This window comes from Heloderma suspectum, chromosome 7 (genome assembly GCF_057233095.1).
Source record: "Heloderma suspectum isolate Gila_16-S chromosome 7, 16-S_ref, whole genome shotgun sequence".
Lineage (NCBI taxonomy): Eukaryota > Metazoa > Chordata > Lepidosauria > Squamata > Helodermatidae > Heloderma > Heloderma suspectum.
This window is the reverse complement of record NC_139464.1, coordinates 115,781,307-115,797,378: the sequence shown is the minus strand read 5'-3', so window position 1 is coordinate 115,797,378 and position 16,072 is coordinate 115,781,307. Positions and strand designations below refer to the sequence as shown.

At 45.0% G+C, this 16,072-nt stretch overlaps 1 protein-coding gene across 5 annotated transcripts in view; it reads right to left on the bottom strand.

Annotated features, from left to right (window-relative positions):
- The window catches only part of SEMA3D (semaphorin 3D), a 281,441-nt gene that overhangs the window by 128,854 nt on the left and 136,515 nt on the right, over positions 1 to 16,072 (bottom strand). For all 5 annotated transcript variants that reach the window (XR_014784492.1, XM_084811190.1, XM_084811192.1 and 2 more), the window contains exons 5-6: positions 15,259 to 15,378; positions 12,142 to 12,235 (exon numbers count right to left, since the gene is read on the bottom strand). Coding sequence is in view for 4 of the 5 variants with exons in the window: in XM_084811190.1 (XP_084667316.1) it covers positions 12,142 to 12,235; positions 15,259 to 15,378 (214 nt within the window). In the remaining variant the exon portion in view is untranslated. The remainder of the gene's footprint in view (positions 1 to 12,141; positions 12,236 to 15,258; positions 15,379 to 16,072) is intronic.

The window sequence follows — 16,072 nt, the reverse complement described above, 5'->3', positions numbered from 1 at the left end:
GTTCCTGTGTCGATCCATATCAACGAACTAGTTCTTGACATTTTCATCTCCACCAGCAGCATGTCTCTGGTAAAGCTAGTGGGTGTTACTATCCCATTCACGTCCATCCCTCCCTCAAATGTTTTTGCCTTGCAACAGGGAGCGCTCACAACCATATACTGTTCCTGGAAGAATCCATTTCCCCATCCCCAGCTCCTGTGAAGATTTTAGCTAAGTTCAGGAAAGGCTGAGGCGGGGTGGGCAGATGACGTCATCATCCATGCTAATCAATAAGTGATGATGCTTCAGACCCACAAGCCCTGGATCCACTATGCCACTGGGTGTTGCCTGTCCTTCCCCAAGGCTGGCTCACGCATCATTTTCCCTCCATGTGATCCTTCCAAACAGTCGCCAGGTACAGCGAGTTCTGGCTCAGGCAAAGCATCTGAGCACATTTCAAGCAAAGCCCAAAGAGTTTCAATTTCTCTGGCGAAGGGAGAAGCAGATTTAATGGAAAACAAATATCGGTAGGTTGGCATCAGCTGGAAAGAATGCGTCATATCCACCAATGCAACCACTGAAGGGAGATAGGGCTCCTCTATCATTAATAGTTATACAGAAGATGGAATTTTGGCTGATGCAGCTGGTCATGCAGTAAGGATTAGGCTCACACTGCCTCGTTTAAATGTCCATTTAACCATTTAATCCTAAATTAACTACCTGCTTGAGAGGTTCTTCCAAAACACCAGGTGCCCTGGATCCAACAGAATTGCATAAACAGCTACAGTGATTGTTTTACAGGATGGGAAATGTTGTCTCACTCTTGTCTGTGGAACAATGGATCAGTGACATGTTTGCTCCCTGCGTTAAAAGAGATGAAAACCTAAAGGCATCCCCACCCCACCCACCCCCCGCCACCCCACCCACCCCCTGCCACCCCAAGTGTGGGAATTTGTTCAGCCCTCGCAAAAGTGGTGGTGGGGATTTTTTTACTGCTTTGCGGGGCTGGACAAAGTTCTACTACATTTTGGGGAGGTGTTGGCTAATCCTAATTCATGGACAAGGTGGCAGTGGGTTTGTGGGGGAGGCAAGGTTGGGCTTTTTAAAAAGCATCACCACCACTGTACGCGACAATGCTCTCTCCGCAACCTCCCAATCACGTTTCCTCTCCTGTGCCAGTTGCCCAAGGGGAAAATGGTACATCCCATTTTTAAAAACAAATGCCTACAACAGGAGGGGTACCCCAGGAACTTTCATTCCCATTTGCCTGGAGTTTTTAAATCTCTGTGGACTGTGATATACCACATCTGGTCTCTAGTGTTGGCATGCCATTTCCTCTTCCTGTCTTGTTCTACTCTTTCTTCGGTTAGCTCACTGTCTTCTTTCTCCCTTCTCTTTTTTTCTTTATTTTTCTGCTTCTCACTTCCCAGAAGGAAGCTTGTTTGGGAGTTAAAGGGACCATGTTTTATGAAGGATTGAGCAGGGAGTTGGACTCGATGGCCTTGTAGGCCCCTTCCAACCCTACTATTGTATGAAGCAGGCATGTACTATGGCAAGCTTGGGGTGACTCCTGTAGACTCCTGTAGGGTGATGAAGGGTGTCCTGCTGAGTTACAGGTAGGGATGTACAGACTGTGTAAAATCCGCTCTGTCTGTTTCATGGATTGTCAGGTGCCTTTTGTTCTGTTGTCCGCCCACAGATGGATGTGAATATTTATTTTCCATCATACGGAAAAATACGCAAATAATTACGTAAGTATTTATGTACGTATTTACATAATGTACCTTAGTATGTAACATTTAGCGTACTGTCCCCCATTCTATTCAACATTTCTGCAGCAGAAACTTGCATATTTTCCTGTGAATTTATATGTGTTAATTTCAAGAAAGTAAAAAAAAAAAAAATCTGGAAGTTCACAGACTCTGTGTGGCCTGAGAGTGGATGCGGCTCCACAGTGGATTTTGCAGGTTGGATTCTTAGAAACCCAAGCTCATTTTAGTCTGTCTCGAATTTCTCCAGCATCCCTAGTTACAGGTGGTTCTGGAGAAGAATCACAGAGTTAGGTGATGTGGACAGGGCTACCTTTTGAGAAGCAAAAGAAGGGGGTTCACTGTCCCTTGGGATTCTCCTCCTCCATGAAATATATGTGGGGACATATCACTGACTGTCTCCTGCACTTGTTTCAGCCCTTTCCTCTCCATCCTTCAAGACTTCAAAGCCTTCCTGGGCTGTGACAACTCAGCTCCGTTCCGCTTTACATCTGGCCACAGTGCCAGCTGTATCCACATACAACCTAGCTCACACTGTAATTTGTCCATTTGTGTACCGCAAAAGAGTTGGCATGAAGAAAGTGGACACCTTGCATGTTTGAACCATCCCTCAAATCAAACCAGCTCATTTGTCCTGGGTATTGCCTCTGAGCCATATATTCAGCAGTGTGCCTGGCTTGTTCTCACCACTTCAGTGGTAAGCTTGTCCACATATAAATAGCTGAAGATTAAGGTTTATCCTTTACCACATTGGGCCTGCTTTAGGTCACTCCAGCTCTAAGTGGTAGCAGAAAGTTGCTGTCACAGAAAGCACAGAAGCTGCCTGTTCCAGATGCTTGCGGTGATGTGGAGAAAGCTGTGAGCTACTGCCAGTAATAAACCAGCTTATTATGAGATGGCCGTTGCCATGTGGGTGGCTTTAGTTTCAGCTGGCCCTAACTAATTGGGTGTCAGGGCCTGGGCAAGGCCATGAGAGGGATGTATGGACTGTGTAAAATCCACTCTGTCTGTGTTTCGCAGATTGTCAGGCGCCTTATGTTCCATCATCACCTCACAGATGGATGTGGATTATTATTTTTTGTCATGCGGAAAAATACACAAATAATTATGGAAGAGGTTTTGTAACAATTTACATAATTTACCTTAGTGCATAACATTGAGCATATTGTCCCCCATTCCATTCAACTTTTCCTCAGCAGAAACTTACATATTTTCCTATGAATAAATATGCATAAATTTCAGGAAAGCAAAAAAAAGCACCCGAAAGTCCACAGACTTTCACTCCGCAGCAGATTCCACAGGTCGGATTCTTAGAAATCCAAGCTCTTTTGAGTCCATCTTGAATTTCTCCACCATCCCTAGCCATGAGCAGCCTGTACCCAAATCCAGACACAGAATTTCTATTTTTCCATTGCAGAGGTCCTTTGCTTCTGGAACTAAAGCTGGGAACCTCAACTGGGGCCAGAGCTCAGGGTTGAACTTGAGATAAGAGCACACAAAAGAAACAGCTCTGTCTGCTAGGCCTAGTGTAAATAACACAAGCTTCACCTTCTTCCCCAGCCTGGCCAATCCAAAGGCTTCAGACTGCTTACCAAATATGGAAAAGGAGGTTGATCTTGCATACCCTATTCTGTTCTGACTCTGGTGAGGGTTCTGATTTTGAAGCCATCAGGATGGGGAAAAGGTAGATCTAGATTAGGGACGTATGAGAAATTTGTTTCAGTTTGTTTTTGATCAGGATTTATGGAGTTTGCACCTTTCAGACCGAACACAAACTCAGATGCAATCTGTGGTCAAAGACTGTATATTTTTGAGCTTGCAATGTGATTCGCAGACCCAAAAAAATCCTTCTACAGCATGCGCATATTTGAAAACTGCGCACAAAAAATGCATAAATTTGAAAAATATCGTGCTTTAATCAGTGGGAGAACAACGTGTGCATTTCAAATATGTGCACAATTGATGCATGCATTTGTGGAAATATGCATGGAGTTTCATACAAAAAAAAAAAGCTCACAATTTGATACCGACTTCAGTCAGAACGAGCTTTGAGATAGAATTTGGAGAACGTTCGTGAGCTCAAGTTTTCCTGATTTCCACATCCCTAGATCAACCCCTTCATGGATCACTGCCTTGTTGTGGCAAAGGGGCTTGCGTAACTCAGTGAAGCCATAAACTATGCCGTGCAGGGCCACCCAAGACGGACACATCATGGCAGAGAGTTCTGACAAAATGTGGTCCACTGGAGAAGGAAATGGCAACCCACTCCAGTATTCCTGCCAAGAAAACCCCATGGAACGTATCACAAGGCTAAAAGAGATGATGCTGGAAGATGAGCCCCTCAGGTTGGAAGGTGTCTAATATACTACTGGGGAAGAGCAGAAGGTATTTCCAAGTAGCTTCAGAAAGAGTGAAGAGGCGGGGCAAAGACAAAAGGACACTCAGCTGTGGATGTGTCTGGTGGTGAAAAGAAAATCTGATGCTGTAAAGAACAATATTGTTTAGGAACCTGAAATGTAAGATCAATGAATCAAGGTAAGCTGGAGGTGGTCAAACATGAGATGGCAAGATTGAACATCAACATCTTGGGAATCAGCGAACTAAAATGGACAAGCATGGGCAAATTTAATTCAGGTGACCATTATATCTACTACTGTGGGCAAGAATCCCTTAGAAGAAATGGAGTAGCACTCATAGTCAATAAAAGGGTGAGAAAAGCAGTACTGGGGTACAATCTCAAAAACGATAGAATGATCTCAGTACGAATCCAAGGCAAACCATTCAACATCACAGTAATTCAAGTCTATGCCCCAACCACTGAGGCCGAAGAAGCTGAGGTTGATCGGTTCTATGAAGACCTACAACACCTTCTAGAACTAAAACCAAAAAAAGATGTCCTTTTCATCATAGGGGATTGGAATGCTAAAGTAGGAAGTCAAGAAATCACCGGGATAACAGGCAAGCATGGCCTTGGTGTACAAAATGAAGCAGGGCAAAGGCTAATAGAGTTTTGCCAAGAGAACACGCTGATCATAGCAAACACTCTTTTCCAACAGTACAAGAGGCGACTCTACACATGGACATCACCAGACGGTCAATATCGAAATCAGATTGATTATGTCCTTTGCAGCTAAAGATGGAGAAGCTCTATACCATCAGTAAAAACAAGACCTGGAGCTGACTGTGGCTCAGATCATGAGCTGCTTCTTGCAAAATTTCAGCTGAAATTGAAGAACGTAGGGAAAACCACTAAACCATTCAGGTATGACCTAAATCATATCCCTTATGAATATACAGTGGAGGTGAGGAATAGATTTCAGGGATTAGACCTGATAGACAGAGTGCCTGAGGAACTATGGACGGAGGTCCATAACATTGTTCAGGAGGCAGCAACTCAATCCATCCCAAAGAAAAAGAAATGCAAGAAAGCAAAGTGGCTGTCTGATGAGGCTTTACAAGTAGCTGAGGAAAGGAGGGAAGCAAAAAGCAAGGAAGAAAGGGGAAGATATATCCAACTGAATGCAGATTTCCAGAGAATAGCAAGGAGAGACAAGAAGGCCTTCTTAAATGAACAATGCAAAGAAATCAAGAAAAACAACAGAATGGGAAAGACTAGAGATCTTTTCAAGAAAATCGGAGATCTCAAGGGAGCGTTTTGTGCAAAGACGGGCATGATAAAGGACAACGAAGGCAGGGATCCAACAGAAGCAGATGAGATTAAGAAGAAGTGGCAAGAATACACAGAAGAACTATACAGGAAAGATCTGAATGTCCCTGATAGCCACGATAGTGCAGTCACTGAACTTGAGCTGGACATCCTCAAGAGTGAAGTCAAGTGGGCCTTAGGAAGCATTACTAACAACAAAGCTAGCAGAGATGACAATATTCCAGCTGAGCTATTTAAAATCCTAAAAGATGATGCTGTTAAAGTGCTGTACTCAATATGCCAAAACATTTGGAACACTCAACAGTGGCCACAAGACTGGAAAAGGTCAGTATACATTCCAATTCCAATGAAGGGCAATGCCAAAGAGTGTTCAAACTACCGTACAATTGTGCTCATTTCACATGCCAGCAAGGTTATGCTCCAGATCCTACAAGCTAGGCTTCAGCAGTATGTGAACCAAGAACTACTGGAAGTACAACCTGGGTTTCGAAGAGGCAGAGGAACTAGAGATCAAATCTAGGGATGGCGGAGAATTTCTCCCCGAATCTTCGGGAGGCTGAGCGCCGAGGCATTCGGCCCCCCAAAAGTGTTGGGGAAATTCTCTGCCGGCCCCCCGCCCCCCTCGGGATGGGACTTACCTTCAGCGAATGTCCCTCTCGGCGGCGGGTCCCGGCGGCGGTTTGGCGGCGGTTCGTCAGGGGTGGGGGCGGCGGCCAGTCTCCTGACCGGCTGCCGCCGCCGCCATTACAAAATAAAAAAGTAAGTAAAAAAAAAAAACACCCGTGATAGGCTACGTGATGATTTACGTAGCCTATCATGGCTAGATTTCCAAAGTCAGCCGTGATAGGCTACGTTAATTGTCACGTATCCTATCACGGGTGACTTTGGGGAAAAAAAAGCGCGTACGCAAATGGCGGCGGCCCATGGGCGCCGCCATTTGCATTCCTTATTTTGGCACGTCTAGTCTACGTAAAGATTTACGTAGACTAGACGTGCCAAAATAAGGAACGCAAATGGCGGCGCCCATGGGCTGCCGCCATTTGCGTATGCGCTTTTTTTTTTCCCCCAAAGTCACCCGTGATAGGCTATGTGACGATTAACATAGCCTATCACGGCTGACTTTGGAAGTCTAGCCATGATAGGCTACGTTAATCGTCACGTAGCCTATCACGGGGTTTGTTTGTTTTTTACTTTTTCTTTCGCGGCCGGGGAGACGGGGCGCTTCTCCCTGGCCTGAATTTCGGCCGGGCGAGGCGGGGCGCCTCCCCCCCTGGCCTGAATTTCGGCCGGGCAAGGCGGGACACCTCCCCCCCTCGCCTGAACTTCGGGGGGGAGAAGCGAAGCGCCTCCCCCCCACCGCGAATCACCCCTGCGAAAAGGTAAGTGACTTTCATACTTCCCTAATCAAATCGCCAACATTTGCTGGATCATGAAGAAAGCAAGATAATTCCAGAAGCGTCTATTTCTTCTTCATTGACTACGATAAAGCCTTTGATTGTGTGGATCACAACAAACTGTGGCAAATTCTGAAAGAGATGGGAGTACCAGACCACCTTATCTGTCTCCTGAAAAACCTGTACGAGGGTCAAGAAGCAACAGTAAGAACTGGACATGGAACAACCGATTGGTTCAAAATTGGGAAAGGAGTACAACAAGGCTGTATATTGTTGCCCTGCTTATTTAACTAATATGCAGAGTACATCATGAGAAATGCTGGGTTGGATGAATCACAGGTTGAAATTCAGATTGCTGGGAGAATTATCAACAACCTCAGATCGCAGACGATACCACCCTAATGGCAGAAAGTGAAGAGGATCTAAAGAGCCTCTTGTTGAGGGTGAAAGAGGAGAGTGCAAAAGCTGGTTTGAAACTCAACATTAAAACAACTAAGATCATGGCATCTGGCCCCATCAATTCCTGGCATATAGAAGGGGAAGAAATGGAAGCAGTGACAGACTTTATTTTCTTGGGCTCCAAGATCACCGCAGACAGTGACTGTAGCCACAAAATTAAAAGACGCTTGCTCCTTGGGAGGAAAGCTATGGCAAACCTAGACAGCATAGTAAGAAGCAGAGACATCACCTTGCTGACAAAGGTCCATATAATCAAAGCTATGGTTTTCCCAGTAGTCATGTATGGCTGTGAGAGCTGGACTATAAGGAAGGCTGAGTGCCGAAGAATTAATGCTTTCGAACTGTGGTGCTGGAGAAGACTCTTACGAGTCCCCTGGACTGCAAGGAGGTCAGATCAGTCCATCCTAAAGGAAATCAACCCTGACTGCTCATTGGAAGGACAGATACTGAAACTGAAGCTCCAATATTTTGGCCACCTAATGCGAAGAGAAAACTCCCTGGGAAAGACCCTGATGCTGGGAAAGATTGAAGGCAAAAGGAGAAGGGGACGGCAGAGGATGAGATGGCTAGATAGCATCACCAATGCAATAAATATGAACTTGAGCATGCTCCGGGAGAGAGCGGAGGACAGGAAGGCCTGGCATGCTATGGTCCATGGGGTCACGAAGAGTCAGACATGACTTAACGACTGAACAACAAATCTCGATCAGGATCTACTGTTAGATCTCTGGATGATTTGCCAATCAGCAAATATTTCTTCTGAGTCCAAATTGTTTAACAATAGCAACAAAAAGGCTATAGTCCTATGCTCAGTGACTATCCTGATCAATGGGCAAGTTGTATCACTCTGAGCCTTCCCTAGCTGAAAATGCGACTTTATGGGGCTTTAAGAGTGATAGTGCAAAACGTTGGTCCTGAACACTGCAAGTGAAAAAAAAATCTGCCATTTTATTTATTTATTTATTTATTTATTAAATTTATTGGTCACCCAGCCACTCTGGGTGATTAGCATTGACCTTAAGCTAATTGTTTATCTCTGAGCCTCGATGATTCTTACTTGTAAAATCTTAGTCATATTGGTTGCTGTTGACCAAGTCTTTGTGCTGGCCAGTTGTAGACCTTCCTGTTTGAATCCCTGATCTGTTGTAACTCAGATGTAGTTTTATATGTAGGTTATCCCAGGGCATGGCTCATGGGGTGAAGTAGATAATTGGTTCCACCCTCTGAACCACCAATTTTTCTCTGGCTCCACCTCCCCAAGCCACTATTTTGCACCTGGCCTTGCCTGGTGGGCCTCAGACTTCAATAACACACAAAGTAGCTCTTACAAGCCTGATGTCCACCTCAACCTGCCTTAACACACACTGTCCTGAAAGCACTTTGCTAGCATAAGTCCCAGCTATGATGATTAAGTCCCAGGATCTTTGATACTGGATTCGCCTTATAGAATGTAAGTGGAATAGAGCAATTGAAGGGCACCCCGGTTGTGGAATGCCCTCCCCTTGGAGGCCCCATTGGTGCAGACAGGTTTCATTTCAGCACTAAGTTAAAACATGGCTTTTTACCAAAGTCTTTGAGGGGAAAGCCCTGAGTTTGTGCACTGTTTTAACTGTTTTATTGTTTTAGATTTTAAATCGGTATTAGCTAGCTTAATGATTCAATCTGTTTTCAGCTATTTAAATTATTTATTGTTTTACACTGCTTACATTAGTTTTAACTGTATGCCACTCAGAGATCCGAATGATATAGGGTGGGATACCACTGTTATAAATAAATAAATGAATGAATGAATGTTAGATACCTTATGCATTTATTAACCAAGCCATTGAAATATCCTCCCCTCATGACATTTCAGAGAGGACATTGTACCTTAGAAAATTACTAAACACAATAATAAATCATTGCCTTTGTCTCAAAGAAAAGAGAGAACAGGAGAATTTCCTAAGAATCCTTTAAAGAATGCCTTATGGTCATTTAAAAGAGGTAGAGTATCCCGAGACAGACAACCCCCATTGTTTATTAAATAATGGAAGTCTTGGACCTTGGCAGGGTCAGGATTAGGAATCATCAATCTCATTATCTGAGAATAAAGGCTGAACATTAGTCATATTCTTTTTATAAACATACTGTGACCAATCCTTCAAAGAAACTTAATACACCTTCTTTTCTGCCACAAATAGAAATGTCGTGGTGCATCCCTCTTATCTTACATAAGGAGCACATCTTGATGGGCAAGTTAAATGAAAGCGGGCAGAGGCTAAGAAACAATGACGGTAGCAGAGGTAGCCGCTGTATATCCTGAAGTGTAGAAATTAATCAAACGCCCCATGACAGCAAGCATCCGACTCCACCACATATGATTCAAGGGTAGGAAGAAGACAGGGTGATATTGTACTTCCACTCATTGCCTTGGGGCACAATCCTATGACAGAAAGAAGTCCTACAACTCCCAGCATGCCCCAGCCAGAGTTGTAGGACTTCTTTCTGTCTAAACATGCAGAGGATTGTGCCCTAAGAAAAACAAACAAATCCACTCTTCCATACAACCTATGAATTCCTAACCTGTAAGCCCCTAGACACACACTGATTTTGTTTGCTCTTCTCCACCCAGAGATGCTAATCATTTGGGACTCAAGTTCCCATGCTGCTAGTGAGTCACTGCTTGTGTAGTACTTGCCTACACGCTTCGTGAGTCTCAGGGATGCTGCACAAGTTCACCGCTAGCAAGAAAGGAGAGGATAACAGCAATACAATGCGGGAAGAAACATCACGGCTCTAGGCAGGGGCTTGAGCCAAAAATAAATATTGCTTCCCGCCCACTTTTTCATGGCAGCCAACGTACAAGAATTCCTCTGCTAAATCGGCAGTCATCTGAGACTAATGGTAAGGGAGGGGTATGCAAGAATCATAAACTCATGCTAGGAGTTGTAGGGCTTTTTTCTGTCTAAACATGCATAGGATAGCAGTGCTTTTAGGCTCTGATCTTAAGAATGCAACAAGTTTGTAATAAACAAAAAATTATTCTAAGCTGAGTGCACTTCACATTAGAGATGCTGGAGAAATTCGAGATGGACTAAAATGAGCTTGGATATCTAAGAATCCGACCTGCGGAATCCGTTATGGAGTGACCCCCTCAGGCCGTGCAGAGTCCGTGGACTTTCAGATGTATTTATTTTTTTTACTTTCCCAAAATTTATGCATATACATTCATAGGAAAATATGTAAGTTTCTGCCGAGGAAACGTTGAATGGGGAGACAATACACTAAATGTTACGTACTAAGATAAATTATGTAAATACTTACGTAATTATTTGCATATTTTTCCTCATGACAGAAAAAAAATATTCACATCCACCTGTGGACAGACAACGGAACAAAAGGCACCTGACAATCTGCAAAACACAGACAGAATGGATTTTACGCAGCCCATACATCCCTACTTAACATAGGGGTGTCAAAGGCAAATACTTTGAAATTCGTAGGGACGTATGAAAGTCACTTACCTTATCGCAGATGTGATTCGCGGTGGGGGGGGGTGCTCCGTCCCTCCCCCCAGAATCCTTCCTGGCCGGCTCCGCAGAGCCGCCAGCCAGGGCCATCCGCAGCCAGAGTTCCGGCCACGGACGGGCTGCTGCGGAAGCAAATGGCAGCCACCGTAGCAGCTGCCATTTGCGTCCTGCGAAGCTGCCGTGAGAGGCTACGTAAGTATTTACATAGCCTATCATGGCAAGCAAAAAAAAACACAACAGCGTACGCAAATGGCGGCGGCTATGGCGGCCGCCATTTGTGTTCCCTATTTTTAGCCGTTTTAGCTTATGTAAATATTTACGTAGGCTATTACAGCGAAAAAAAGGGGAACGCAAATAGCGTAGTGGGATTATACAGAATCCGGCCTCATTGGAGTCCGTGGCAGAATTCTCCACCATCCCTAGGTGGCAAGACACCCTCTCTGCCTCAGGCCCTACCTCCACCCCCAATCTGCAGCATGGACAATAATGCCAACCCACTTTACAAGGTTGTTGTAAAGACTGCAACACATTAATCTAGGTGGATTGTTCTGAACCCTTCAAAATGGCAAGAATTTAGCCTTCATTCTTGAATTGTGCCTATGCAAATCCTAAATTTTCTTTCTTTCTTTCTTTCTTTCTTTCTTTCTTTCTCTCTCTCTCTCTCTCTCTCTCTCTCTCTCTCTTATTTAAACTTATTCCACCCTGGAGTCTGTGGTGGAACGGAACACTTACCTCCGCCTCCCCGTGGAATCCTCTTGGGCCGGATCTTCTGGCTCCGGATTTCCAGTGATATGGCCGCCATGCTGTATCGCTGGCTGAAGGGACTGACTGCGGACGCAAATGGCGTCCAGGACACCATTTGCATCCATGCTTTTCATTCACACGATAGGCTACGCAAATATTTTCGTAGCCTATCACGTAAAACAGGGACATAAATGGCGTCCAGGATGCCATTTGTGGCCGCAGTCAAGTCCCCATTTATGGCTGCATTTACCTTAAACTAAGGCCTTTATGGATGCAAATGGCATCCTGGACGCCATTTGCATCTGCAGTCAAGTCCCCTTCAGCCAGTGATATGGCATGGCAGCCGTATCGCTGGCACTTCGGTGCTGGCTGGCGGCTCTGCAGAATCGCCGCAGAGTGGAGTCAGCAGAAGAGGATTCCGGGGGGAGGAATGGATCACCTCCCCCCTGTGGGTGGATTCCCCACAGACCCAAAGGTAGGGAATCTGCCTATCCCTATGCAGAAGTGAGATCTGAATTTGCTGATTCACAGTTCAGTCTTGCAGGCTCTATGTAACACCGGTTCTTAAATGCTCCCATGCAATGACAAGTGCGAAATCACCCCCAGAACTGAAATCTTACCTGCCATGACTGATGCAAAAGGCTGTTGGGGATCAAAAGGACATTTCAATCTGCCAGACTCCAAGTTCTGAGCTTCAAATCTGAACACTACTTCCTGCATACAAAGGACACATTCATTAGCTCGGTGTTGCAGGCAGGAGATGGTCTGATTTCAGACAGAAAGGCCCATGTAGGAAATGGAGGTGGACTGAATTATGAGTCTCGGGTTTTCTTTGCAGCTTTCGATAGCTGACTATTTCCCTTTCATGAGCAGATTTATGTTCACTTCGGGGAAACGCACAACATTAAGTTGGTTAGACTGTATATTCATTGGTTCTGTTCAAACTAAAAGGTGAGTTTGATCCTTAAAAGCCAGCCAGGGGGGACGGGGACTCCGACAGGGCGTTCAAGAGCAGTGGTGTCCGATGGCTCTGACGTTAGTGGGGCTGCGAATCCACTCTGGGTTTTGGTCAGAACCAGTCAGAACTCTAAAGGAGCTATCTAAGGTGTTGGATCCACTTGGGGGATAGAGTTGAGCACCTTGGATAGCTCCTTTAGAGTTCTGACTGGTTCGGACTGAAACCCAGAGCAGGTTCACAGCCCACTGACATCAGAGCCACGAGGCTCCCCTGCTCAAGAGTGACTCTGTTCAGTCCCAGCGCACTGTCTACTGCAGTCTTCCGCAACCTGGAGCCCTCCAGATGTTTTGGACTACAACCCATCACCACCAACTTTCAGCCATGTTGGCTGGTGCTGATGGGAATTGTAGTCCAAAACATCTTGAGGGTTCCAGGCTGGGCAAGGCTGCTCTACTGACTGCCCAGTGGCGCCAGAGCCTAGCCACGCTACATGAGTATTGGCATTTCTACCTTAGGGAACTGACCTTGAGGGCGAAGACAGACATAATATAAGAGGACAGCTTACACAAGGACTTCCTTCCATCTTTGCAACTGAACTGACAGACATACTGGACTGGAGGCTAATCTTGCCCTTCACATCCCCACCGCACAGCTTCATGTGTGCGGTCTGTCTTGAACTCTCCTGCCTGGTAACTGGTGGTGAATAACATTTTACAGAAGGAAAACAGCTTGAGACTGGTCTCAGAGGGCCGGTGAAGTATTCCAAGAGGGCAGACAGCATCAACAGGATCAGCTATCTGCCTTATTCCAAACCAGGATTAACGGCCTGCCCAGACTACAGAGCACACGGGAGAACAAGGGTCAAGCACAATCCCTGGCCCCTCAAAGCCATGCGCACATCTATCACCACAGAAGGCATAGGGCAGGCAAGGACTATGTGCATGATATATGTACAGGTCTGTTTTACATGGCACTGTAGAGCCAGCGTGGTGCAGTGGTGAGAGTGTTGGACTGAGAGCTGGGAGATCCGGGTTCTAGTCCCCACTTGGCAATGGCAGCTCACTGAGTGACTTTGGGCCAGTCACAGACTCTCAGCCCATCCTACCTCACAGAGCTGTTGTTGTGAGGATAAAATGGAAAGGAGGATAATGTAAGCTTCCTTGCGTTGCTTGCAAGAGGAAAAAGGGCGGGATATAAATGCAATAAATACATACATACATACATACTGTAAATGAATTTGGCAAACATGTTCAGCCCATAAACATCCATCAACAGTTGCAAATTGATTTATGGGCACAGGAGTGTTTCAATCTGGGCCCAAACAATCAATAATGTACAAAATGGGTCTTATAACCGTGATAAAGAAATGATGATGAATCAATAATTCAATATCCTTACAAGGCCAAAACATCAAAGGGAAGGTGATCTGGATGATAGGACCATCAGTGGCTATTAACCACGACGGCAAAATAGAACCTCCATATTTCAAGGCAGTATATCTTTGAATGCTAGTTGCAGGGAACAAACAATATGGGAAAGCTGTCACATTCATACTCAGTTTGTGAGTTTCCCAGAGACACCTGGGACAGATGCAACTCTAGTCTGATTCAGCAGGGCAGTCCTTATGACCTTACATCTGTATGTTTACTGTACTGGAAGGCATGGTCAGCCTGCTTCCGTGGAATTTGGCACCAGCCTCAATGGCAGCAGGCCCAGATTTTTAATCTCATCATGCTGAACCTTTGGGAGAGGGGGATTTACATAGTTTCAAACCAGGTTGAAAGCCATCTGATCACCTGCCAGACATTTATCTTTCTATGGAATGGTATGAGACTGCAGGTAGCTGGTAGGTCTCAGAGGTTGACCAGCAGGTATGAAAAGCTCATTAGAGAGAGGAAGAACATCTTGAACTTTTGCTTCCCCAACACGAGATTAGAGTTTCGACTCCAACAAATCATGATTGTTTTGCTTGATGATTACAAAAATTAGTACACTGGCCTTCTGGCCTTTTGAAGATACAGAAATAAATAGAAAGAATGTGGCTTTTGCACAGAGAAATCTATGCTCAGTTTTAAGATCATAAAGATACATTCCTTCTCCCCTGCTTTACTTTTCCCTCTCTCTCTCTCTCTTGATGAGGTGCTGATCATGTGTTTAGGGCAGATGAGCACAGTTCTTTCCATAAGCCGATAGCCATTATGTAGTACTAGTTTTAATCTTCCCTAGATCCCTAGGTTATTGATCATCCCTATTATTGATCTTCCCTAGATCCAGGTTGGGGAAGGCTGCTCTACAGTCTTGTGAGCCAGGCAAAGGACAGAGAGTGATCCAGAGAGAATCATGGCTAAGCAGGGATTTGAGCCAAGTTCCATATCCAACACTCTGCCTGCTGTATCACACTGCCCATTTAAATGGACTGGAGGGGTCCCTTTCACTTACCACTATTCCCTGCTGGGGCAAGGTCCTGTAAGGCATCTGGGTTAAAATGTGCTCTTTACATCATTAATCATCTGAAAAAGCGAGCCTGTGTAGAACCACATAAATCACCTTGTTTTCACACAGAGGTTTTGCCAACGTGCAATATGCACACATCAAAAAATGTGAGAACATGAGTTCTTACACGACTGGTAAAAACTGAACATTGCCCTGTTGTTTGTATAAAGGGCTGTCAGATCATTTTTTATATGGCCATTGCCTGTATTTTTCAGGGGAATGATGAATGCTAGGGAAAGTTAGAGCCATTGCTTGTCATGCATCATTTGGGAATGGATTAAATTACCTCTTTGTGCGTTCCAAGTTCTATATAGCCACAGACCGGGTGGAAAGCTCCGGTACCGCAGACATAAACATGGGTCCTGTTGTAGGGCTGAAGGACTCTGATGAAGTTGGCACATTCTGTCTATTGTGGAAAGAAGGGCAGAAATTATTAATCATGATTAACAGGGCAAAATACACACACAATAAAGTCGCATATCCAGTGGCCAGGCCAATATGCTATCGAGGAAGGCAGGATATCTAGGGATCTGTAGGAAGGTAGAAAGAACCTGGAGAGAATTCGTTTCTGTTCTTTTAAGATTGTAAGCCTGTGAACAGGTTTCATTATTTTTTAAATAATTTTTATACAGCACCCAACTTTCACACCAAACCATAGTTAAGGGTGGTCATCATTATCATCATGGCGATCATTCGTGACCGAGTAAGGTTGTCTTCCAGAGATAGGGTCTTAGCAGTGGATCTGCCGGTGGCTGTGAAGTCTGACTCTGGATCTGCACAGCTTCCCACAGTGAGGACATAGGGTTCTAGGTGGAAGGCGGTCACGGTGAGGGTTTGCTTGACGTGCCTTCCGCTGAGCTCGTTTCTCCCTTTCGCTCTGTACTTGTGCTTCTTCAAAATCCATTGCGCCTTTAATATAGGCGGACCTCCAGTTGGAACGCTCATGAGTTACACCTTCCTAGTTCTCAATGCTTATGTTACATTTTAAGGGTGGTTAACTATGGCCTGGCTTCTGAATTGACAAACTGAATGATTTGTGATTGGGAACTACACCAGAATCACGGTTTAAAGTGGCCTTGGAAACCATTGTTTCAGTTAAA